Source organism: Anabas testudineus, chromosome 8, assembly GCF_900324465.2.
Source record: "Anabas testudineus chromosome 8, fAnaTes1.2, whole genome shotgun sequence".
Lineage (NCBI taxonomy): Eukaryota > Metazoa > Chordata > Actinopteri > Anabantiformes > Anabantidae > Anabas > Anabas testudineus.
Window position 1 is genome coordinate 19984683 of NC_046617.1, and position 26276 is coordinate 20010958.

A 26276-nucleotide genomic window follows, 5' to 3' on the forward strand; every position below is an offset into this window, starting at 1 on the left:
GCAGTTCAGCAAGTAGTGTAAAAATGTTCAGTTTCACTTTACAAGTCAGTCTATTGTTGTTTAATTCCTTGACAATACTGACACTTAGTGGAAGGTTTAAATAAACCATTGACTTCACCTCACTGCAGTTATATTCACATCTTTGATGGATGTTGGTTCATACGACAGTCTTAGGGAAATGAAAGTGTTGTGGTTTATACAGGATGTAACATCTGTAGTTCAGTGATAAGCCTGTATTTCTCCCAAGCTCTTATTTTGACAACTTTCTGTTTCCTCCTCCCAGTCTGATTACCTGCAATCACCTAATTGTTAAATAAATATAAATACCGGCCTGCTCTCTTTTCTCCCCATGCCATAGTCAATTCTCAACACCTGGACAATATCCAGTGTTTCATTTATTTAGCTTTCACTGTCCCCATCTGCTCCACATGCTCTGTGTTGGTCGGCCATATTGGCCATGACCCCCACACCACCTTATCAGTCACGTGTCTCAGTCCTCAGCATCTGTTCAACAGCCATCTTAGAACTGTCGTCATTCCCTCCTGTTCTCCACAGCAAGTCACATCCAGAGCTCTGTACTCACCTGACATCGCCTTCTCTCATTTGGACTTCTGATAAGCCCTCCTGCCTTGTTTTAAGTTCTATTTCTGTTGTCAATTCACTTTTTGAACTCTCCTGTGAATCTGGGTTATCTCTGGCCATGGGGTCCTTCATAAAGCTTGTGACATATAGATTGGTATGAATTGAAAGTTCAGAATTTGGCTCTTATTTGGTGCTATGTACACCTCAATATGTTGCACAACACAGAAGTTGGCCCCTTTTTTATCAGATGACCCAAATATTAGGGGAAGAAAAGTGATGGAAAATAGGACTAAAATCTTGTTACTCATTTACTGACATTTACTTAACCCTGTCCTATCTGTGCAAGTAAAGTGTAGAATATATTTGTCCCACATCACTCAGAGTTTATGTTCACATATATATGTAAATATATATGTACTAGAAAAAGCATTATCGTGAAGTCATTAAGTTATTTTGATAAGTAATGGTCTTTTTCAATAGCTCCAACCAAGAACACAAGTTTCCTGTGTCTATAACAGTGGAATCAAATTTCAAATTGAAACTTTACTGTCTGCACATTGTGACGCTGTTTTCAGCTTCACAGTGGATCAGTATTCTGCTCTCATCCAACCTCAAAGTCCCAGGAGGGAACATTTACATTTGGAAGTTTACGTTCTTTGACCTTCACAACATTTCTACTGTTGTAACCTCTACTGAATGGTTTCTGAAATGTTTTATGGGTCGGATGTTAAAGTTGAGACAGAGCTGAAACAAGTCTGTATAGAATTAATCATATATAGAATTAAAAAAATAAAATAAAAACTGAATAAATAATTAGAATCAGTATAAAAAAACAAAACAAACATCAAGTACAACAAAAGAACCTCGACCACCTTAAATAGAGCAGACACTGCCTACGTCCACACAAGTAAGAATCTAAGTACTTGTTCTAACAAGGTTGTGTATGAAGCACAATCTATGTATTATTAATGAAACAAAACCTCTTTACAGGACTTTATTGTTCTGTACTCACAAATGGCACAAACAACATTATAAGAAGCCAGGACCTCGAGAAACAGCACAGATTTTACAAATGGACTAAGAGTTTATTCACTTTAAATCTGGTTTTACTTTATTTATCAGCTTACAGCTGAAATTGCATTGATTTCAAAATAGCTATCTGTCCTGATTGGAGACGTGATGGGACAACGCCAGTGCACCATCGAGCTTAAGAATGACTGCTCTGACTACAAGCTGATTAACCCCAGGTAACAACAGACCAGCGTTTGGTCTCTGACATTATTCAGACTTTGCTGTTGAGTCTTGTTTTAATTTATGTTTAAGCTAGTAGTGTCCTCTCTGTCCTGTAAAAAAGACATTTAATGTTCCATGTGTAAAACATTTATATCTTTTCCCTTTTGACCAGTTGCTACACCTACAGTGGGTCCTGTTCCACACCTTTTCCAGCTGAAATTGGTCCTTTAGACTCTGGCATTGCTGTGTTCGAGAAGACTGCTGGTACATCATGCGGATCTGTTGGTGTTGTTACTTATGACCTCGTCAATAAGTCCACAAAGGAGAAATCCAAGAAAACTGGCCATCATGTTCTCTAATCCTTTCGACTTCAACCAGTACTCAAACCTGTTTGCAGTGGGGGTGCTTCCCATGAGCACAAAATGTGATTATGATCTATACAGAAAGATGTATTATGAGGCAGATGGGGGGTAAGTCAGAGGTGAAGCCAGAGATGGAAGCCTCACTTATACAAGTGGAAGACTGACCATCACAGCCACCATGCCAGACACTCACGAACCTGTCATCAGGATTCAGGTGCGCCAGAAGTAAAATGACAAAGTTCAGTTATATAGCACGAAATCACCTGAACAGTCAACTCAAGGTGATAGTGAAGAATTCAGTGTTCATGTTATTAACTCCAAAATTAGTGGCTCAGTCTTCTGAATGCAGGTGTTGCTCATGGGCCGAAGCTTTATGTTGGTTTATTTGCTCTACTGCGCATTAAATGGGTAAGAAATGTAAAACAGGCAGCGTGATTATAACGACTGCATGGCTTTGGTGTGTGAAGCTTTGAATTGAATAAATAAATGTTTGTGATGCCAATAATTATGAACTTATTAATAAGGTGTCTGTCTTTATGATAATAAATACTCTTTCATGATTTAAAATACTTTTTCTTCTATGATGTTCGTTTCCAAGCCTTAAGGTGGCATCACTCAAGTTTTCAGTGTTGTAGCTAAATAAAGTTGGATTAAGAAGAAAATTAGTCATGTGCACATTTTTCTCATCTGTTGAGAAAAACAAACAACTTCAGGGTTGTTGCATTCCCTTTTGGTCTAGAGGTGAAGGAAGAAACATAAGACAGCTGGATGCATGACAAGCAATAAATAAAATGTACTGCTCTACAGAACAATTACAACAGAAGGAGGGAGCTTATGCTCAGTACAAAATACAAAATAAAGGAACAATGAACAGAAACACTCTTCATATAGTGACGTTAACAAACAGAAAACAACAAGAAACTTACAGAGTCTAACTGTTATTTAAGTAAACTGCCCATCTGTGGCAACATGGACATTTCAATTTCTTGACAATGCTGAAACTTAGTGGAAGGTTTAAACAAACCATTAACTTCACCTCACTGCAGTTATATTCACATCTTTGATGGAGGTTGGTACATACGACAGTCTTAGGGAAATGAAAGTGCTGGTGATATTGTGTGATCTGCTCTTCATCTCTTTTGCATATATGAAAACAGCCAATTATGTCTTTAAAGTACAATAAACCAACAATTTGTTTTATGTGCTTGTACGTTTTATTTTAACGTTATTTTTATAAAGTTACTTTGACAAGTAATGGTCTACTTCAACAGCACCCAACCAAGCACAGAAGTTTCCTGTGTCTAATAACAGTGGAATCAAATCCCAAATTGAAACTTTTCTGTCTGCACTGTTAGTTATTCTTCTTGATTTAAAATTCATCTTTTACTTCTGATGTGGTTGAAGAACCTTTTTCAGCTTCACAGTGGATCAGTATTCTGCTCTCAACCCACATCGAACTCCCAGGAGGGAACATTTACATTTGGAAGTTTACGTTCTTTGACCCTCACAACATTTCTACTGTTGTAACCTCAATTGAATGGTTTCTGAAATGTTTTATGGGTCGGATGTTAAAGTTGAGACAGAGCTGAAACAAGTCTTTATTTACCTTTATCAAGTAATGTGGAGAATCAGTGGGAATGGTCATACGAATTTCCAGTGGTAGTTCATCAAGGCCAACAGCTCCACCTAAATGTCATATGGCACTGTCATTGGTTTTACTTGTGTTTCCGTTTTATGAATAGAAAGTTTTGAATTTGGCTCTTACTTGGTGCTATGTACACCTCGATATGTTGCACAACATAGAAGTTGGCCCCTTTTTATCAGATGACCTAAATATTAGGGAAAGAAAAGTGATGGAAAATAGGACTGAAATCTTGTTACCCATTTCTTTACATTTACATAACCCTGTTCTATCTATGCCAGAGTATATGTGCATATAGAAACAGCAGCAGCACCAGGACCAGACCCTCCCAGCTCCGTGGAAGGAAGCGGAAATAAACGTTGCAGACCTTAAGCTACTAGCCACAGATTGGCAGTGAGGATGGGGTGTAAGCGGCTGTGGGTTTTTCCCAAGGTTTTCTTTTTGACATCAAAGTTGTCAACACAAGTAACAGAGAGGTGTTTGGGGAAAACCATTCTTACCCTCCTCCATTTAGATCTGTTTCTATTTTACTGCATTGTGATAAATACTCAGAGTTTTACTTTCATTTTCTACATGACCCCAGTCATACTGTCTATATAAAGGTTGTTGCAGATGCTGCAGTTGTTGCAGAGTTACTCAGGCTCTTCATCTTCATCTCATCACTGCTGTAAGTGAGACTTTAACATTCAATTCAATTTTTATTTCAATTCAATTATATTTGTGTAGAGCTTTTTACAATTGACATTATCACAAAGCAGCTTTACACAACCAAAGAACAGTACATGAACAGTGAATGTGTATGAATCATAATAATCAGATTGTCCCTGATGAGCAAGCCGAGGGCGATGGTGGCAAGGAAAAACTCCCTGAGAAGGCAACAGGAAAAAACCTTGAGAGGAACCAGACTCAACAGGGAACCCATCCTCATATGGGTGATTACATGCTGTGTAGGCAGCAGGCAGTCCAGTATAACAGTTAATGTCTTTAAGTTAATGTGGAGTCCAGTTAGTTAATTGCAGGCAGACTTGTTCCAGTCCTGGACTATCAAGCGTTGTGTCGAGACCTCAGAGAAACAGCTGCCGACGTCCGCCGAGGCCAAGACCGACTTCATAGTAGTGTTTGACCAACTCCAGTCTCCAAACGCATCCCATAGAGCAGACAGTGGATCCGAGCGACGAGATCTCCAGCCAGAAGTTGGGCATCAGGACGAGTTAGACAGGTCCAGAGAGCAAAGGGTGGAATGACGTGTAGCTCGACAGAGAGACAGGAAGAGGGAAAAGAGAGAGGGAGAGGGAAAGAGAGAGAAGAGGAGAGACGGCAGTTAGTTGTATTCACAGTCGGATAAAGTTTGAGGTGAATGTATATTTAGTGTAGTGCAGCAGGGACTCCGGCAGGACTAATTATGACAGCCTAACTAAAAGGGTGGGTTCAGAAGGAAACACAGACAAGAGGGCTCCCTGGGATGTAGAGCAACCGAACACTTCACCATCAACAAACCCGAGTGATCAGTGAGAGTTGGGAAGACAGCATCTAAACATACCAGTTCACCATAATGCTCTACGTCCATGAGTCCTTCCCAGATCTATTTACTCAAATGCTTGACTAAATAGGTAGGTTTTCAGCCTAGACTTAAACACTGAGACTGTGTCTGAGTCCCGAACGCTATTTGGAAGGCTATTCCATAACTTTGGGGCTTTGTAAGAAAAGGCTCTGCCCCCAGCTGTAGTTTTCATGATACGAGGTACTGACAGGCAGCCAGCATCCTTTGAGCGAAGTAGGCGTGGTGGATCATAAGACACTAGCAGTTCACTTAGATAATGCGGCGCAAGACCATTTAATGCTTTAAATGTCAAAAGTAGTATTTTAAAATCAATGTGAAATTTCACAGGGAGGCAATGAAGTGTAGATAAGATAGGCGTGATGTGATCGTATCTTCTGGTTCGAGTGAGGACTCTCGCTGCTGCATTCTGAACTAACTGAAGCTTATTTATGCACCTGGTTGAACAACCAGACAGTAAGGCATTACAGTAGTCCAACCTAGAGGTGATGAAAGCATGGACACATTTTATCTGCGTCGTTTAGTGACACAATATTCCTTATTTTGGCAAAATTTCTGAGGTGAAAGAAAGCTGTCCTGGTGATATTATCTACATGAGCTTCAAATGAAAGACTGGAATCTAGAATCACACCAAGGTCTTTTACTGTTGCACTAGATGTAAGAGAAAGGCCATCCAGAGTTACGGCGTGATCTAAAATCTGCTTCTGCATCTTGCAGGTGATCCTATAACTAGTACTTCTGTCTTATCAGGATTGAGCAGAAGGAAGTTAATTAGCATCCAGTCTCGTATATCCTTTACACATTGCTCAACTTTATTAAGCTGTTTGATCTCATCTGGTTAAGATGAAACATATAACTGTGTGTCGTCAGCATAACAATGAAAGTTAATACCATGGTTACAGATTATGTTGCCCAGAGGAAGCATGTAGAGGGAAAAAATCAGTGGGCCTAAAACTTAATAAATGTTTCTGATGCCAATAATTATAAACATATTAATAAGGTGTCTGTCTTTATGATACAAAATACTCTTTCATGATTTAAAATAAAAAAAAAATTCTATGATATTTGTTTCCAAGCCTTAAGGTGGCATCACTCAAGTTTTCAGTATTGTAGCTAAATAAAGTTGGATTAAGAAGGAAATTAGTCATGTGCACATTTTTCTCATCTGTTGAGAAAAACACACAACATCAGGGTTGTTGCATTCCCTTTTGGTCTAGAGGTGAAGGAAGCAGCATAAGATTGCTGGATGTACCAGCTATAAATAAAATGTACTGCTCTACAGAACAATTACAGAAGGAGGGAGCTTATGCTCAGTACAAAATACAAGTAGTTCAGGGATAAGATGATCTAGTAGCTGTAGTTGTTAAATAATGTTGAAATGTTAATTCAAATTATGTCCAATCTAAATTCATATTTCTATAATAAACCATCACATCAAGTCAATATCAAATATACTCTCAGATGTCAGTTTATTAGGTCCAATAAAGAGTTGATTAAACTGTACAATCATTAAAAAGCTGTGAATTGTGCCTGTTGAACTGTATTGTTCAGATAATATCTGTGGGCTGGTGATATTGTGTAATCTGCTCTTCATCTCTTGTGCATATGTAATAACAGCCATTTATCTCTCTAAAGTACAATAAACCAACGAGTGTAACTACAAACTATCGATCTCTATTTAAAGACTGAATAGAAAAACAGATAATTGTTTCAGCTTTTGCACATCATAATGATCTTTTTTTACCGTCCTTATAATATCTGTCTTCTATGTACAGCTGCAGCTCTGAACCTAAATATAATTATGGGTCAGTTAATGTAGTAACTTATTAAACTGGTACTGTGGTTTTGGTAATTAGACTGGTTCATGTTGACTTTCTGAATCATCTTGTTGATAACTCCAGACCCTCCCAGCTCCGTGGAAGGAAGCGGAAATAAACGTCGCAGACCTTATGCTAGTAGCCAGCGATTGGCTGTGAGGACGGGGTGTAAGAGGCTCCACACTGAGACCATTTGAAGCTGAACAGAGGAAACGGGGAGTCGAGAACCACACGACAGGGCTTCATTGGAATATCTTAAGAGGTGAGTTTCTCCCGACGTTTTCTCTTTGACATCAAACTTGTCAACACAAGTAACAGAGAGGTGTGATGGTGAAAACCATTCTAAACCTCCTCTGTTTAGATCTGTCTCCATTTACTGCTTCTGGGTCCAGATCTTCTAAAGTAACAGTAATAAGTGAGTTCACAGTACTAGAAGAAACAGGGACTGCACTTCAACAAATACTGTCAAAGTTTTACTTTTACTTTCTATTTGAGTCACGCTGTCTATATAAGAGGGTTACTGCAGATTCTGTAGTTACAGTCACTCAGGCTGCTGTAAGTCAGACTTTAATATGATTTAACTGGTTTAAAATAGATTACAAGATGTTTATTTCCCTTTATACTGATCTGTGATGAAGTCAGTCTGTTTTTGTTGTTAAGTTTAACGTATCATGAATATTAGTGACAGGAACAACCGAGACTAATGTTTAATACAGTGGTATAATAAAAGGTGATCAGCTGCAGGAGAGTTATTATAAAGTTCACCATGACTCCAGTAGACTAGGTCAGAAAAAACACACACATTCATTCATTTTAACATTGAATTGTTATAACAACAAGAAACTTATGAAGTTACTGTCAAATAACAAAAACTACAGAGAATAAACAGCTGGCTTAGGCCTGACTGAGACCTGAGCACCTGGTCAACAAAGGGTAACAAGGTTATGTATGAAGCACAATCTATGTGTTATTAATGGAACAAAATGTATTATAGGACTTTACTGTTCTGTACCCACAAATGGCACAAACAACATCATAGGATGGACAGATTTTACAAATGGACTAAGATTTTATTCACTTTATTTTCACCACTGCTGGTTTTGTTCTGACATTAAATCTGGTTTTACTGTATTTATCAGCTTACAGCTGAAATTGCATCGATTAGAAAGCATCTAACTCCCTGATTGGAGACGTGATGGGACACCGCCAGAGCACCATCGAGCTTAAGAATTACTGCTCTGACTACAAGCTGATTAACCCCAGGTAACAACAGACTTGATGTTTTTCCAGTGTTTGGTCTCTGACATTATTCAGACTTTGCTGTTCAGTCTAGTTGAATCTGACATTTTCTCATTTGACTGGAGTCACTGAAAAAGACATTCACTTTTCCATGTGTAAAACATTAAAATAATATTTTGTGACTATTATTTTTCCCCTTTGACCAGTCACTACACCTACCGTGGGTCCCTTAACACACCTTTTCCAGATGAAATTGGTCCTTCCGAGTCTGGCATTTCAGTGTTCACGAAGACTGCTGGTACATTTTGCAGATCTGTTGGTGTCGTTACTTATGACCTCCTCAAAAATTCCACAGAGGAGAATCAAGGAAAACTGGCCATCATGTTTTCTAATCCTTTTGACTTCAACCTGTACTCAAACCTGTTTGCAGTGGGGGTGCTTGACATAAACACAAAATGTGATTATGATCTATACACAAAGATGTATTACGAGGCAGAGGGGGGATATCTCAGACGTGAAGCCAAAGATGGACACCTCACTTATACAAGTGAAACAGTGACCATCACAGCCACCATGCCAGACACTCACCAACCTGTCATCAGGGTTCAGGTGCGCCAGAACTAAAGTGACAAAGTTCAGTTATATAGCACGAAATCACCTGATGATGATGATAGTTATTAAGAATTAATTATTCATGTTATTATTATTATTATTATTATTTATTTGCTCTTCTGCGCATTAAGTGGGTAAGAAATGTAAAACAATTCAATTCAATTCAATTCAATTCAATTTTATTTATATAGCACCAATTCACAACAGAAGTTATCTCAAGGCACTTTACAGTGTTTAAGGTTTAAGACCTTACAGAGAATATTTATACAAAAAATATGATACAGAAAACCCAACAATCCCATTTGAGCAAGCTTTAGGCAACAGTGGAGAGGAAAAACTCCATTTAGAGGAAGAAACCTCCAGCAGAACCAGGCTCATAGTGGGCGGCCATCTGCCTTGACCGGTTGGGGTGAGTGGAAAGAGGAGAGAGAAAAGAACAGCAGGCAATAAAGACAACAAGCATCAAGAACATTGGGCAGATTAACTGGATTCTGGAGATAACAGCTCCAGGCCGAGGATACCTGCAGAAAAGAGAGAGAGGACAGAGAGGAGGAAACACAACTACAGGAGAGAGAAGACACAAAGTTAAGGACATGACATGGTGGCATTTGAATGGATAGAGGAGAAAGGAGAGAGGAGAGGAGCTCAGTTTATCAGTAGAGTTCCCCCAGCAGACTAACCTATAGCAGCATAACTAAGAGATGGTTCAGAGTCACCTGATCCATCTCTAACTATAAGCTTTATAAAAAAAGGAAAGTTTTAAGTCTAGTCTTAAATGTAGAGAGGGTGTCTGCCTCCCGAACCTGAACTGGGAGCTGGTTCCACAGGAGAGGGGCTTGGTAGCTAAAGGCTCTGCCTCCCATTCTACATTTGGAAACTCTAGGAACCACAAGTAAACCTGCAGTCTGAGAACGGAGAGTTCTGCTTGGAAGATATGGAACTATGAGGTCTTTAAGATAAGATGGAGCCTGATTATTACGAGATTTATAAGTGAGGAGAAGAATTTTAAACTCGATTCTGGATTTTAGAGGGAGCCAATGGAGAGAAGCTAACGTAGGAGAAATATGATCTCTCTTGCTAATTCAAGTCAGAACTCTGGCTGCAGCATTTTGGATTAACTGGAGGCTTTTTAATGAGTTATTGGGTTAAACTATCAGTACTGAATTACAGTAGTCCAGTCTGGAAGTAACAAATGCATGGACTCATCAAAGATAACTCAGAGATTTCTTACAGGAGTACTTGAGGCCAGTACTAAGTCATCAAGGGTGACAACGTGATTAGACATAGTGTCTCTGAGATTTTTAGGCCCAAACAGTATAACCTCTGTCTTGTCTGGATTTAGGAGAAGGAAATTGGAGGACATCCAGGTCTTTATGTCTTTTAAGCATTCTTGAAGTTTGACTAACTGATCAGTTTCTCCTGGTTTCATAGATAAATATAGCTGGGTATCATCTGCATAACAATGGAAATTTATAGAGTGTTTCCTAATAATATTGCCTAAAGGGGACATATATAAAGTGAAAAGAATCGGTCCAAGCACAGATCCCTGTGGAATTCCATAGCTGACTTTGCTGTGCATGGAAGACTCATCATTAACATGTACAAACTGAAATCTATCTGATAGATACGATTTAAACCACTCTAGTGCTGTTCCTTTGATTCCAATGACATGTTCCAGTCTGTGTAATAAAATGTTGTGATCTATAGTGTCGAATGCAGCACTAAGATCTAACAAGACGAGTATAGAGAGTAGACCATTGTCTGATGCTAATAGAAGATCATTAGTGACCTTTACCAGTGCTGTTTCTGTACTATGATGTACTCTAAATCCTGACTGGAAATCTTCATACAAGTTATTCCTACGCAGGTGGTCGTACAATTGCTTAGAAACTATCTTTTCAAGAATTTTAGAGATAAAGGGCAGATTGGATATTGGTCTATAATTCGCTAAGACCCCTGAGTCCAGAGTAGGCTTTTTGAGTAGGGGCATGACTACAGCAACCTTAAAAGCCTGTGGTACGTAGCTTATTTTAAAGATAGATTGATCTGATCTAATATGGACGTGCTGATCAAAGGTAAAACATCTTTAAGGAGTCTAGTCGAGATGGGATCTAAGAGACATGTTGATGGTTTAGAGGAATTAATTACTGAAAATAATTCAGAATGATCTACGGGGAGGAAGCAGTCTAAGTACAAGCGTGGATCTAGAGTTGTTGTACAATCCATGCTATATGCAGGGAGGATCTGATAAATTTTTTCTCGAATAGTTGTGATTTTATTTGTAAAGAAATTCATAAAATCATTGCTGCTGAGAGTTGAGGGAATACTAGGCTCAACCGAGCTATGACTCTTTGTCAACCTGGCTACAGTGCTGAAAAGAAACCTAGGGTTGTTCTTATTTGCCTCTATTAATGAGGAGTAATATGAAGTTCTAGCTTTACGCAGGGCTTTTTTATATATTATTAAACTATCTTTCCAGGCTAGGCAATATTCATCTAAATTGGTGGAACGCCACCTCCTTTCCAACTTACGTGATTTCTGCTTTAAGCTACGGATTTGTGAATTGTACCATGGAGTTAACTTCCTCTGACACACTAGTTTCTTTTTCAGAGGAGCAACAGTATTAAGTATTGTTCCAAGTGAGGCACCAGTACTATTAACAAGATAGTCCACTTGTGCTGGAGTAACGTTGAAATAACTGCCTTCCTCTCTGTTGGTGCATGGCTCTGAAATAAAAGATGGAATCAGTTCCTTAAATTTGTCAACAGCATTTTCACATAAACATCTACTGTAGTGAATCTTATCTGTAGGTTTAGTAAAGTCTGGTACTGTAAATTCAAATGTAATTAAGAAATGGTCAGATAAAAGAGGGTTTTGGGGAAAAACTATTAACTGATCAACTTCCACACCGTATGTCAGAATAAGATCAAGGGTGTGATTAAAACAGTGAGTGGGTTTATTTAAATTTTGGGTAAAACCAATGGAGTCTAATAGTGACTTAAATGCAGTGTTGAGTCAGTTCATCAACATCTACATGGATATTAAAGTCACCCACTATAATAACTTTATCTGCACTAAGAACTAAATCAGATAGAAACTCTGAGAATTCAGTTAAAAACTCAGAGTAAGGGACAGGAGGACGGTACACAATAACAAACAGGACTGGTTTTTGATTTTTCCAGTTAGGATCAGAGAGGCTAAGAGTGAGGCTCTCAAATGAATTCAAACTATGTTTAGGTCTGGGGTTGATTAACAAACTTGAGTGGAAGATTGCTGCTACTCCTCCACCCTGACCCGTGCTTCTAGGAACATTGAATGGCTTTGGTGGGACAGTCTGGGTCAAAGAGGGAAAATGCAAACAAATTTGGAAGAGCGTGGATAAAGTGTCTGCTTGTGTTATTGGGACATTATATCAATTTTTATTGAAGATTAATTTTGCTTTACGAAAATCTCGACACATAGAGAGATACATTACTAATATTAAGCACATTTTAAAAATACTCTTTTATGATTAAAATTTTTTCTTCTATGATGTTCGTTTCCAAGCCTTAAGGTGGCATCACTCAAGGTTTCAGTGCTAAATAAATAAAGTTGGATTAAGAAGGAAATTAGTCATTAGCATTTTTCTCATCTGCTGAGTAAAACAAACAACATCAGGGTTGTTGCATTCCCATTTGGTCTAGAGGTGAAGGAAGCAGCATAAGATTGCTGGATGTACAAGCAATGAGAAAAATGTACTGCTATACAGAATAATTACAACAGAAGGAGGGAGCTTATGCTCAGTACAAAATACAAAATAAAGGAACAATGAACAGAAACACTCTTCATATAGTGAAACTAACAAACAGAAAACAAGAGTCGAACTGTTATTTAAGTAAACTGCCCATCTGTGGCAACATGGACATTTTAATTCCTTAACAATGCTGAAACTTAGTGGAAGGTTTAATTAGACCATTGACTTCACCTCACTGCAGTTATATTCACATCTTTGATGGATGTTGGTACATACGACAGTCTTAGGGAAATGAAAGTGCTGTGGTTTATACAGGATGTACAAAACATCTGTAGTGGATAAGATGATCTAGTAGCTGTAGTTGTTAATGAATGTTTAAATGTTAATTCACATTATGTCCAATCCAAATACATATTTCTGTAATAAACCATCATAGGGATATCAAGTCAATATCAAATATACTCTCAGATGTCAGTTTATTATGTCCAATAAAGAGTTGATTAAACTGTACAATCATTAAAAAGCTGTGAATTGTGCCTCTGTTGAACTGTATTGTTCAGATAATATCTGTGGGCTGGTGATATTTTGTAATCTGCTCTTCATCTCTTGTGCATATGTGAAAACAGCCATTGATCTCTCTAAAGTACAATAATAAAATTCCATCTGAATGTCAGATGGCAAAGTCATTTGTTTTACTTGTGTTTCAGATCAATAGACTGGTATGAATTGAAAGTTCAGAACTTGGCTCTTATTTGGTGCTATGTACACCTCGATATGTTGCACAACACAGAAGTTGGCCCCTTTTTTATCAGATGACCCAAATATTAGGGGAAGAAAAGTGATGGAAAATAGGACTAAAGTCTTGTTACTCATTTACTTACATTTACTTAATCCTGTCCTATCTATGCCAGTAAAGTCTAGAATATTATTGGCTGACATCACTCAGAGTTTATATGCACATATACTGTACATGTACATGTACATGTACAAACCACAGCAGCAGCATACCCTGTCAGCTCTGTGTAAGGAAGCGGAAATAAACGTCACAGACAATATGCTAGTAGGCAGATTTCAGCTGTGAGGACCGGGTGTAAGCGGCTCCACACTGATTTGTTGCCTATAGAGAGGAAACAGCCTCAGTCACTTCTGCACGTCGTCCACTGTGTTTCTCTCTGTGATAGATGGTAAACATCTAGTTAACTAGCTCATCATGTATTAGAGTATGATGTTTAATCAAAAGACTAACATTTAACAATACAGAACAATTATTTACATAATGTGGGTCTAGAAAAAGCATTATCATGAAGTTATTGACAAGTAATAGTCTATTTCAATAGCTCCAACCAAGAACACACGTTTCCTGTGTCTAATAACAGTGGAATCAAATCCCAAATTGAAACTTAACTGTCTGCACTGTTAGTTATTCTTCTTGATTTAGAGTTTTCAAAATCTCTTCATCTTTTACTTCTGATGTGGTTGAAGAACCTTTTTCAGTTTTACAGTGGATCAGTGTTCTGCTCTCAACCCACCTCGAACTCCCAGGAGGGAACATTTACATTTGGAAGTTTACGTTCTTTGACCCTCACAACATTTCTACTGTTGTAACCTCTACTGAATGGTTTCTGAAATGTTTTATGGGTCGGATGTTAAAGTTGAGACAGAGCTGAAACAAGTCTGTATTTGTCACAAACCTAGGATGCGACTCCATTGCCAGAGACCACACAACACACAAACATATGTTGAATGAAGGTTTGACGAAAATGTGCAATGGATGATTCACAGGAGTCAACAACTGGACAGGGCTGTCGCCAGGGGGGTATGGTGATCTAGGAGAGGAGACAGAGTTAGATCGAGTCTGGGTGGATCTCGGGTATTCTTAAATAGGAGTACTCACTGAAGTCTTGGTGAGCGTTGGCAGGGAGGAGTGAACCAGACAGGTTCTGAAGAATGAGCCATGTTTCAGGCACAATAGGTTAGTGAAAACACACAGTAACAGTTGACAGTTCTCCAGAAATCCAAGGTGCAGAATGAAAAACAAATCCAGGGTCATACACAGAAGAGCCGTCCAAGCACTAATGTCTGAAGTGCACTAAAAGCTGAAGCAGAGGTCCAAACAACAATCCGGGTCAACACAGAATATGAAATACTGAAAACAGAAATCCAAAAGGCTGATAGCAATGTCAAGGGACGGTCCATGTCGTACACAGGGAAATCCAACTCAGGGACAGAGCAGGGAAGGAGGCAGAGGAGAACAGGAACAGGTCAGGTGGAAAACAGTCACGGTACCGAGGGGATGAGCAGAGAAATCAGTCAGAGAAGAACAGGAAGTCAGTCCAAAAGAATGCTGGATAGTAGGTCTTCTCAGTCAATGTGAGACTATCTGGCAGAGTGGAGAGGCACATGGAGCTGCTTAAATAGAGAAGTGGGGGAGTGGCACAGATGAGGCTAATGAATAATCAGAGTCATGAGGTGGGGAAGGGGAAAACCGGAAACAGACAGGAGAGAGCTGGAATCATGACAGTATTTACTTTATCAAGTAATGTGGAGAATCAGTGGGAATGGTTTCCAGTGGTTGTTCATCAATGCCACCAGTTCTCTCTGAATGTCAGATGACAACCTCATTAGTTTTACCTGTGTTTCAGATCAATAGACTGGTATAAATTGAAAGTTCAGAATTTGGCTCTTATTTGAAGAAAAGTGATGGAAAATAGGACTGAAATCTTGTTACTCATTTACTTACATTCACTTAACCCTGTCCTATCTATGCCAGTAATGTGTAGAATATATTTGGCCGACATCGCTCAGAGTTTATGTGTACATATACTGTACATATACTGTACATGGACATATACATATACAAACCACAGCAGCTAGATTTCTACCATATATGGCAGCAGAAGCAAACCCTGCCAACTTCGTGGAAGGGAAAAGGAAATAAATGCCGCATACCTTATGCTAGTATAGATTTCATCTATAAGGACGGGGTGTAAGTAGCTCCACACAGATACCATTTGAAGCTGTAGAGAGGAAACAGGGAGTGGCACGACAGGGCTTCTGTAGTGGTGAGTTTTTCTCGACGTTTTCTCTTTGACATAAAAGTTGTGAACACAAATAGCAGAAAACAACTGAGACTAATATTTATTACAATGATATTATGAAAGGTGATCAGCTGGAGGACAGTTGTTATAGAGTTAACCTGACTCCAGTGGACTAGGTGAGAAAAGAAAACACACATTAATTCATTTTGACACAGAATTGTAATAACAACAAGAAACTTATAAAGTTACTGTCAAATAACAGAAGCTACAGAGAATAAACAGTTATCAAAGCTGACTCAGGCCTGACTGAGACCTGAACACCTGGTCAACAAAGGCTAACGAGGTTATATATGAAGCACAATCTATGTATTATTAATGGAACAAAGTTTCATAAAAGCTATAAGAAGGCAGAACATAGAGAAACAGCACAGATTATACAAATGGACTAAGATTTTATTCACTTTATTTTCACCACTGCTGGTTTTGTCCTGACATTAAATCTGGTTTTACTGTATTTATCAGCTTACAGCTGAAATTGCATGGATTCCAAAACATCTAACTCCCTGATTGGAGACGTGATGGGACACCGCCAGAGCACCATCGAGCTTAAGAAGGACTGCTCTGACTACAAGCTGATTAACCCCAGGTAACAACAGACCAGTGTTTGGTCTCTGACATTATTCAGACTTTGCTGTTGGGCTGAGTCTTGTTTTAATTTATATTTAAGCTAGTAGTGTCCTCTCTGTCCTGTAAAAAACACATTTTACTTTGCATGTGTAAAACATTTATATCTTTTCCCTTTTGACCAGTTGCTACACCTACAGTGGGTCCTGTTCCACACCTTTTCCAGCTGAAATTGGTCCTTTCGACTCTGGCATTGCTGTGTTCGAGAAGACTGCTGGTACATCATGTGGATCTGTTGGTGTTGTTACTTATGACCTCCTCAATAAGTCCACACAGGAGAATCCAGGAAAACTGGCCATCATGTTCTCTAATCCTTTCGACTTCAACCATGATTCAAACCTGTTTGCAGTGGGAGTGTTTGACATGAGCACAAAATGTGATTATGGTCTATATAATAAGATGTATTACGAGGCACAGGGGGGGTATGTCAGAGGTGCAGCCAGAGATGGAGGCCTCACTTATACAAGTGAAAGAGTGACCATCACAGCCACCATGACAGACACTTACGAACCTGACCTCAGGGTTCAGGTGCACCAGAACTAAAATGACAAAGTTCAGTTACGTAGCACCGAATCACCTGAACAGTCAACTTAAGGTGATAGTGAAGAATTCAGTGTTCATGTTATTAACCCCAAAATAGTGGCTCAGTCTTCTGAATGCAGGTGTTGTTCATGGGTCGAAGCTTTATGTTGCTTTATTTGCTCTACTGCGCATTAAGTGGGTAAGAAATGTAAAACAGGCAGTGATTATAATGACTGCATGGCTTTGGTGTGTGAAGCTTTGAATTGAAAAAATAAACGTTTGTGATGCGAATGATTATGAACTTATTGATAAGGTGTCTGTCTTTATGATACAAAATACTCTTTCATGATTTAAAATAATTTTTCTCTATGAGAAACATAAGACTTCTGGATGTACAAGCAATAAATAAAACGTACTGCTCTACAGAACAATTCCAACAGAAGGAGGGAGCTCATGCTCAGTACAAAATACAAAATAAAGGAACAATGAACAGAAACACTCTTCATATAGTGACGCTAACAATCAGAAAAAAACAAGAAACTTACAGAGTCTAACTGTTATTTAAGTAAACTGCCCATCTGTGGCAACATGGACATTTTAATTCCTTGACAATGCTGACACTTAGTGGAAGGTTTAATCAGACCATTAACTTCACCTCAATGCAGTTATATTCACATCTTTGATGGATGTTGGTTCATACGACAGTCTTAGGGAAATGAAAGTGCTGTGGTTTATACAGGATGTACAAAACATCTGTAGTTCAGGGATAAGATGATCTAGTAGCTGTAGTTGTTAATGAATGTTTAAATGTTAATTCACATTATGTCCAATCTAAATACATATTTCTGTAATAAACCATCATAGGGATATCAAGTCAATATCAAATATACTCTCAGATGTCAGTTTATTAGGTCCAATAAAGAGTTGATTAAACTGTACAATCATTAAAAAGCTGTGAATTGTGCCTCTGTTGAACTGTATTGTTCAGATAATATCTGTGGGCTGGTGATATTGTGTAATCTGCTCTTCATCTCTTGTGCATATGTGAAAACAGCCATTTATGTCTCTAAAGTACAATAAACCAACGAGTGTAACTACAAACTATCGATCTCTATTTGAAGAATGAATAAACAAAAAGGAAAAAAAGTGATTCATTCAAACTAATAAATGAGTTGTTTTAGTCAGATTTTGGAGAGGTACTGAGTTAACTTTGAGTAGAAGCTAAAAATGAAATTTATCCATTGAAATTAGGTAATTGTTTCAGTTTTTGCACATCATAATGATCTTTATTTACTGTCCTTACAATATCTGTCTTCTATTTACAGCTGCAGCTCTGAACTTAAATATAATTATGGGTCAGTTAAGGTAGTAACTCATCAAATCGGATCCGAGATAGATTTAGAGCTACTGTAATTGTAGGTAATTAGGCTGGTTCATGTTGAACAACTAGGTGACTTTCAAAATCATCTTGGTGATAACTCTAGTGACGTTTCTAAGACTCTGACATGAAATCTTGTAAATGTTTCCTTACTGTCGCAATAAAATGATTCACTGCATTTCACTCGCACAGCCTCAGTCACTTTTGCACGTCGTCCTCTGTGTTACTCTCTGTATTACAGTGCCTATTAAAAATATTCACCCCCTTGGATGTTTCATGTTTTTATTGACATCATAAATGAATCATGGTCAATAAATGTTGGCGACTTTGACAAAAACATTTCAGAAATATACTTCATTAATGTCAAAGATAAAACAGGTTTCTACAAAGTAATGTGTAAGGTGAAATCAGTGTTTGGATTAATATTCACCTCCTTCAGGTCAGTATTTAGTAGGTGCACTTTTGAATGCAATCACAACATGGAGTCTGTGTGGAGAGGTCTCATTTCTCATCTCTAGGCTTGCACATCTGGACACTGGAATTTTATGCCATTTTTCTTTCTCTATTGGAGTGAGGTCTGGGCTTTGACTGGGCCACTCCAGAACATTCACCTTGTTGTCACTAAACCATTTCTGTGTAGCTTTGCTTTATGCTTCAGGTCATTGTCTTGCTTGAAAACAAATCTTCTCCCAAGCCGTAGTTGTCTTGCTGACTGAATAAGACTGTCCTCCAGGATTGTCCTATATTTTGCCGCATTCATCTAGCCCTCTACCTTAACAAGCCTTCCAGGACCCGTTGCAAGAAGCATCCCCACAGCATGACGCTACCACCACCGTGTTTCACAGTGGGGATGGTGTGTTTGTGGTGATGTGCAGTGTTTGGTGAGCACCAAACATAGCGGCTTGTCTGATGGACAAAAACACCATTTTGGTTTCATCAGACCAAAGAACCCTCTTCTACTGGACCATGGAGTTTTTCACATGTCTATTGGTGAACTCAAGTCGTGATTTAACATGAGTTTTCTTCAACAGTGGCTTTCTCCTTGCCACTATCCCATAAAGCTTTGACTGGTGAAGAACCTGGGCAACTGTTGCTGTATGTACAGTCTCTCCTATCTCAGTTACTGAAGCTTGCTACATAATGTGGGTCGAGACAAAGCATTGCCATCAAGTCATGAAGTAATTTGCTATTTCAACAGCACCCAACCAAGCACATTTGTTTCCTGTTTCCAGTGGTAGTTCATGAAGGCCACCAGTTCCATCTTAATGTCAAACAGTAAAGTCATTTATTTTACTTGTGTTTCAGATCAATAGACTGGTATGAATTGAAAGTTCAGAACTTGGCTCTTATTTGGTGCTATGTACACCTCGATATGTTGCACAACACAGAAGTTGGCCCCTTTTTATCAGATGACCCAAATATTAGGGGAAGAAAAGTGATGGAAAATAGGACTGAAATCTTGTTACTCATTTACTTACATTCACTTAACCCTGTCCTATCTATGCCAGTAATGTGTAGAATATATTTGGCCGACATCGCTCAGAGTTGATGTGTACATGTACATATACATACAAACCACAGCAGCTAGATTTTTACCATATATGGCAGCAGCAGCAGCAAACCCTGCCAACTTCGTGGAAGGGAAAAGGAAATAAATGCCGCAGACCTCATGCTAGTATAGATTTCATCTATAAGGACGGGGTTTAAGTAGCTCCACACAGATACCATTTGAAGCTGTAGAGAGGAAACAGGGAGTAGCACGACAGGGCTTCTCTAGTGGTGAGTTTTTCTCTACGTTTTCTCTTTGACATAAAAGTTGTGAACACAAACAGCAGAAAACAACTGAGACTAATATTTATTACAATGATATTATGAAAGGTGATCAGCTGGAGGACAGTTGTTATAGAGTTAACCTGACTCCAGTGGACTAGGTGAGAAAAGAAAACACACATTCATTCATTTTGACATTGAATTGTTATACCAACAAGAAACTTATAAAGTTACTGTCAAATAACAAAAGCTACAGAGAATAAACAGTTATCAAAGCTGACTCAGGCCTGGCTGAGACCTGAACACCTGGTCAACAAAGGCTAACGAGGTTATATATGAAGCACAATCTATGTATTATTAATGGAACAAAGTTTCATAAAAGCTATAAGAAGGCAGAACAAAGAGAAACAGCACAGATTTTACAAATGGACTAAGAGTTTATTCACTTTATTTTCACCACTCCTGGTTTTGTCCTGACATTAAATCTGGTTTTACTGTATTTATCAGCTTACAGCTGAAATTGCATCGATTACAAAACATCTGTCCTGATTGGAGACGTGATGGGACACCGCCAGAGCACCATCGAGCTTAAGAATGACTGCTCTGACTACAAGCTGATTAACCCCAGGTAACAACAGACCAGTGTTTGGTCTCTGACATTATTCAGACTTTGCTGTTGAGTCTTGTTTTTAATTATATTTAAGCTAGTAGTGTCCTCTCTGTCCTGTAAAAAGACATTTAATGTTCCATGTGTAAAACGATTATATCTTTTCCCTTGTTGACCAGTTGCTACACCTACAGTGGGTCCTGTTCCACACCTTTTCCAGCTGAAATTGGTCCTTTCGACTCTGGCATTGCTGTGTTCGAGAAGACTGCTGGTACATCATGTGGATCTGTTGGTGTTGTCACTTATGACCTCCTCAATAAGTCCACACAGGAGAAACCAGGAAAACTGGCCATCATGTTCTCTAATCCTTTTAACTTCAACTTTTTCTCGAACCTGTTTGCAGTGGGAGTGTTTAACATGAGCACAAAATGTGATTATGATCTATACAGAAAGATGTATTACGAGGCAGATGGGGGGTATGTCAGAGGTGCAGCCAGAGATGGAGGCCTCACTTATACAAGTGAAAGAGTGACCATCACAGCCACCATGACAGACACTCACGAACCTGTCATCAGGATTCAGGTGCGCCAGAAGTAAAATGACAAAGTTCAGTTACATAGCACGAAATCACCTGAACAGTCACCTTAAGGTGATAGTGAAGAATTCAGTGTTCATGTTATTAACCCCAAAGTAGAGGCTCAGTCTTCTGAATGTAGGTGTTGTTCATGGGTCGAAGCTTTATGTTGCTTTATTTGCTCTACTGCGCATTAAGTGGGTAAGAAATGTAAAACAGGCAGTGATTATAACGACTGCATGGCTTTAGTGTGTGAAGCTTTGAATTGAATAAATAAATGTTTGTGATGTGAATAATTCTGAATTTATTGATAAGGTGTCTGTCTTTATGATACAAAATATTTATGATTTAAAATAATTTTTCTCTATGAGAAACATAAGATTTCTGGATGTACCAGCTATAAATAAAACGTACTGCTCTACAGAACAATTACAACAGAAGGAGGGAGCTTATGCTCAGTACAAAATACAAAATAAAGGAACAATGAACAGAAACACTCTTCATATAGTGACGCTGACAAACAGAAAACAACAAGAAACTTACAAAGTCAAACTGTTATTTAAGTAAACTGCCCATCTGTGGCAACATGGACATTTTAATTCCTTGACACTGCTGACACCTTGTGGAAGGTTTAATCAAACCATTGACTTCACCTCACTGCAGTTATATTCACATCTTTGAAGGAGGTTGGTACATACGACAGTCTTAGGGAAAAGAAAGTGCTGTGGTTTATACAGGATGTACAAAACATCTGTAGTTCAGGGATAAGATGATCTAGTAGCTGTAGTTGTTAATGAATGTTTGAATGTTAATTCACATTATGTCCCTACCAAATACATATTTCTATAATAAACCATCATAGGGATATCAAGTCAATAACAAATATACTCTCAGATGTCAGTTTATTAGGTCCAATAAAGAGTTGATTGAACTGTACAATCATTAAAAAACTGTGAATTGTGCCTCTGTTGAACTGTATTGTTCAGATATTATCTGTGGGCTGGTGATATTGTGTAATCTGCTCTTCATCTCTTGTGCATATGTGAAAACAGCCATTTATGACTCTAAAGTACAATAAACCAACGAATGTAACTACAAACTATCAATACATGGTAAACATCTAGTTAGCTAGCTCATCATGTCTTACAGGATGAAATCGACAGCACCCAACCAAGAACACACATTTCCTGTGTCTAATAAACCCAAATTAAAACTTTACTGTCTGCACATTGTGACTGAAAATGCTGTTCTCAGTCTAAAAGCAAACATATAAGTTTTTCTTCTTGATTTAAAATTTTCAAAATCTCTTCTTTATTTTTTACTTCTGATGTGGTTGAAGAACCTTTTTCAGTTTTACAGTGGATCAGTATTCTGCTCTCATCCCACGTCGAAGTCCCAGGTTGCGGGAGAGAGAGACATAACCACGTGATCGGGCTTCTCGAGCGTTTTTTCCCTTAATTTTCTCTTTGACATCAAAGTTGTCAACACAAGTAACAGAGAGGTGTGTTGGGGAAAAAACAATCTTATTCTCCTCTGTTTAGATCTGTTTCTATTTTACTGTATTGTGACAAATACTCAGAGTTTTACTTTTACTTTCTATTTGAGTCACGCTGTCAGAATATATGTCAGAAGATATGTCAGAAGTGAAGCCAAAGATGGAAGCCTCACTTATACAAGTGGAAGAGTGACCATCACAGCCACCATGCCAGACACTCACGAACCTGTCATCAGGGTTCAGTTACGTAGCACCGAATCACCTGAACAGTCATCTCAAAGTGATAGTGATTAAGAATTCAGTGTTCATGTTATTAACCCCCAAAATAGTGGCTCAGTCTTCTGAATGCAGGTGTTGTTCATGGGCCGAAGCTTTATGTTGCTTTATTTGCTCTACTGCGCATTAAGTGGGTAAGAAATGTAAAACAGGCAGCGTGATTATTATGACTGCATGGCTTTGGTGTGTGAAGCTTTGAATTGAATAAATAAATGTTTGTGATGTGAATAATTCTGAACTTATTGAAAGATTTCTGGACGTACAAGCAATGAATAAAATATACTGCTATAAAAAGAAGAAAAGGTAGTTTCTAAGCAATTACATGACCACCTGTGCAGGAATAACTTGTATGAAGATTTCAAGTCAGGATTTAGAGTACATCATAGTACAGAAACAGCACTGGTAAAGGTTACTAATGATCTTCTATTAGCCTCAGACAATGGACTTCTCTCTATACTCATTTTGTTAGATCTTAGTGCTGCATTCGACACTATAGATCACAACATTTTATTACACAGACTGAAACATGTCATTGGGATCAAAGGAACAGCACTAGAGTGGTTTAAATCGTATCTATCAGATAGATTCCAGTTTGTACATGTTAATGAGTCTTGGGTGCGCAGCAAAGTTAGCTATGGAGTTTCACATGGTTCTGTGCTTGGACCAATTGTTTTCCCTCTATATATGTCCCCCTTAGGAAATATTATTAGGAAACACTCTATAAATTTCCATTGCTATGCAGATGATATCCAGCTATACTTATATTTGAAACCAGAAGAAACTAATAAATTAATCAAACATCAAACTGCTTAAAAGACATAAGGGTTTACCACTCACAACTAACTACCTCACCCTAAACTTTACCCTAACCCTAACAAAAACCTAAAAACCTAGTCCTTACCCCAAAATTGCTCTTTAAACTTAGCTGAGGACCCGCTAAAATGTCCCCACTGAGGAAAACGTCCTCGTTCCAAAGATGTGTCTTGTACTCAAAGATGAAGTCTACAAAAGAAAAAGACCTTGCAGAAACCATTCATATTATATGAATATCAGTTATGTCATGTAGTTGCTGCAGCAGATGTCTCCACAGCAATGACTTTGTATTTTTATTACTATAAATAAACTTTAGTCTGATCACAGCTTTAAATTATATTTTCTCACAAATAGAGTAAAAAAAAAAATCTGAAAACAACAATGATGATCTGATTATGATGTTTTGGACTAACTGTGGTTTTGGACAAAGTGCAAAAAGCAGCTAGAAATTTGATATATTACAAAATTCTACTTTTAATTTAAAATGACACATAAAGGTTTGTAGCTAAGGCTAAAAATAAAAAGACAAAGTATAAGGTGATATTCAATTCTTATTAAATAAAAACTAATTTAATCAAAAAGCAGATATAAGAAATGTATCAGCCAATAAGATTTAACTGAGGAAGTCATTTGTTAGTTATGCTGAAATGGAGAAAACAAGAAAACAATGTCCACAGTGTTATATTAATAATATTACATATTATTTCTAAGTCTCTTTAAACACATAAGAACACTGTAAAAAAACTATACAAATAAATAGGAGGAGACAAACAAGACAATGCATCTGTTACAAACTAACAAACGGACGAGGGAGAACGAGCATAAATCAAAGGTTATTTATCAACAAGAGGGCAGGGGACACAAGGAACCAACAAAACTAACAAAGTATCAACTGAAAGAGACCTGAAAACCATAACCTGACACACAGAGTAAGAACTGAAAACACTGTGGTAACACAGGCAATAAGACAAACTAGAAACTAACACACTATCACAAAACAAGACATGACACAAACACTAATAGAACACAAACAAACTCATGAGTAGGAAATACAAAGTAGCAAATAAAGCAAAAGGAAGGCAACTACAAACTCACAAACATAAACTCACCAACAAAACCAAGGTCCAACAAACTGAAGAACAGTCCAGGGTGAAACAAACAGAGTCCAGAGTAATCCGAAATAACTGAGTGACAAAGACCAACTGACCAACAAACAAGTGAGTGGAGGAGATCTGTGTAAAGTGCAAGAAACCAGCAAAAAAACAGAGGACTGAGGGGGGCTTATAAAGCAGAGGGACGCACAGGTGAGTCAGTAATTAGTCCGGTGAGTTGAGAGTGGAGGAAGAGGAAGTCCATATATGGGCGTGGCAGGAGAGTGAGCAACCAAAACAGAACCCACAGACAGGTGAAGAGAGGAATCGTAACAGCATCACAGATTAAAGTGAGCACGTAATCATAAACTGATCATTTCTGAGTCTGGATTTGAAGACAGGAAGAGAGTTGATGTTTCTAATGTGTGGTGGGGGTGAGTTCCAGAGTGTGGGAGCAGAGCGACTGAAATATGGAGAGTCGAATCTTGTATACAGTCTGATATAATAATATATAATAATATATAATATAACCTAAAGTTCCCTTTAGGGAATAATAAGTCAACTCAAGAGGTGACAATTAATGTTTCGTAAATGGAAAAATGCAAACCTGTTGATGTTATTAATGTGAGATTAGGATGATAATGAGCTGTCAGAGATGATGCCCAGACTCTTAACTTGAGAGGAGGAGGGAAACACAAGCCAGTTGTAATAATTTATATTTCAAGAATCAATTTTAAGATGAAAAAAAAGTTTAATCCCAGGCGGAAATTGTTTTACCTTGTTAGAGTTACCGTCAGTTCAAATGAAAAGAAAAAGAACCACAACCACAAAAGATAAAAGGATGAAAGGTCAATAATAATAGACCAGGATTAAATCAATAAAGAATGATTCTGATGATAGCCAGTTCCTCGGTGGAAGGAGTTGTACCGTTTGATGGTCACAGGCAGAAAGAATCTCCTGTGGTGCTCTGTGAAGCACTTGATTGAGTAGGTATTTACCAGAATCACACTTTAATGAGATAAATAAGTTTCACTCTCAGCAACAATGGCATTTAATGGCATACACTTCCCAGCATGCATTTCATCAAGAATACTTTTTCTTCAGACTTTTTTTTCTACTATGCATATTTTATATAATAGGAAACATTCATTAACTAAACATCTGGGTTTTTTTTATTTTTGGCAGGACAGTAAATCTCTTTTGATAATTAATGAGTTTGTTCTAATTACTGCCAAAAACTAAAAAGACTA

General features: G+C 38.1%; 2 protein-coding genes across 2 annotated transcripts; both read left to right on the plus strand.

The window, feature by feature from the left end:
- Nucleotides 1–1718: 1718 nt before the first annotated feature.
- Nucleotides 1719–21654, plus strand: LOC113152177 (DELTA-sagatoxin-Srs1a-like). The gene is made up of 3 exons (XM_026345269.1): nt 1719–1739; nt 20709–20798; nt 20957–21654. Exons 2-3 carry the CDS (start codon nt 20731–20733, stop codon nt 21372–21374), a joined length of 486 nt encoding a protein of 161 aa, XP_026201054.1. The 5' UTR covers nt 1719–1739; nt 20709–20730; the 3' UTR covers nt 21375–21654.
- Nucleotides 8390–9057, plus strand: LOC113157867 (DELTA-sagatoxin-Srs1a-like). The gene is made up of 2 exons (XM_026353514.1): nt 8390–8457; nt 8640–9057. The coding sequence occupies exons 1-2, from the start codon at nt 8390–8392 to the stop codon at nt 9055–9057; spliced, it is 486 nt and encodes a 161-aa protein (XP_026209299.1).
- Nucleotides 21655–26276: the final 4622 nt, after the last annotated feature.

Excerpts from the sequence above, each read along its gene's own strand:
- LOC113157867 (XM_026353514.1), top strand. The coding sequence starts at position 8,390 with ATGGGACACCGCCAGAGCACCATCGAGCTTAAGAATTACTGCTCTGAC. Across the intron at positions 8,458-8,639 it reads TACAAGCTGATTAACCCCAG|TCACTACACCTACCGTGGGT; the intron begins GTAACAACAGAC and ends CCCTTTGACCAG.
- LOC113152177 (XM_026345269.1), top strand. The coding sequence starts at position 20,731 with ATGGGACACCGCCAGAGCACCATCGAGCTTAAGAATGACTGCTCTGAC. Across the intron at positions 20,799-20,956 it reads TACAAGCTGATTAACCCCAG|TTGCTACACCTACAGTGGGT; the intron begins GTAACAACAGAC and ends CTTGTTGACCAG.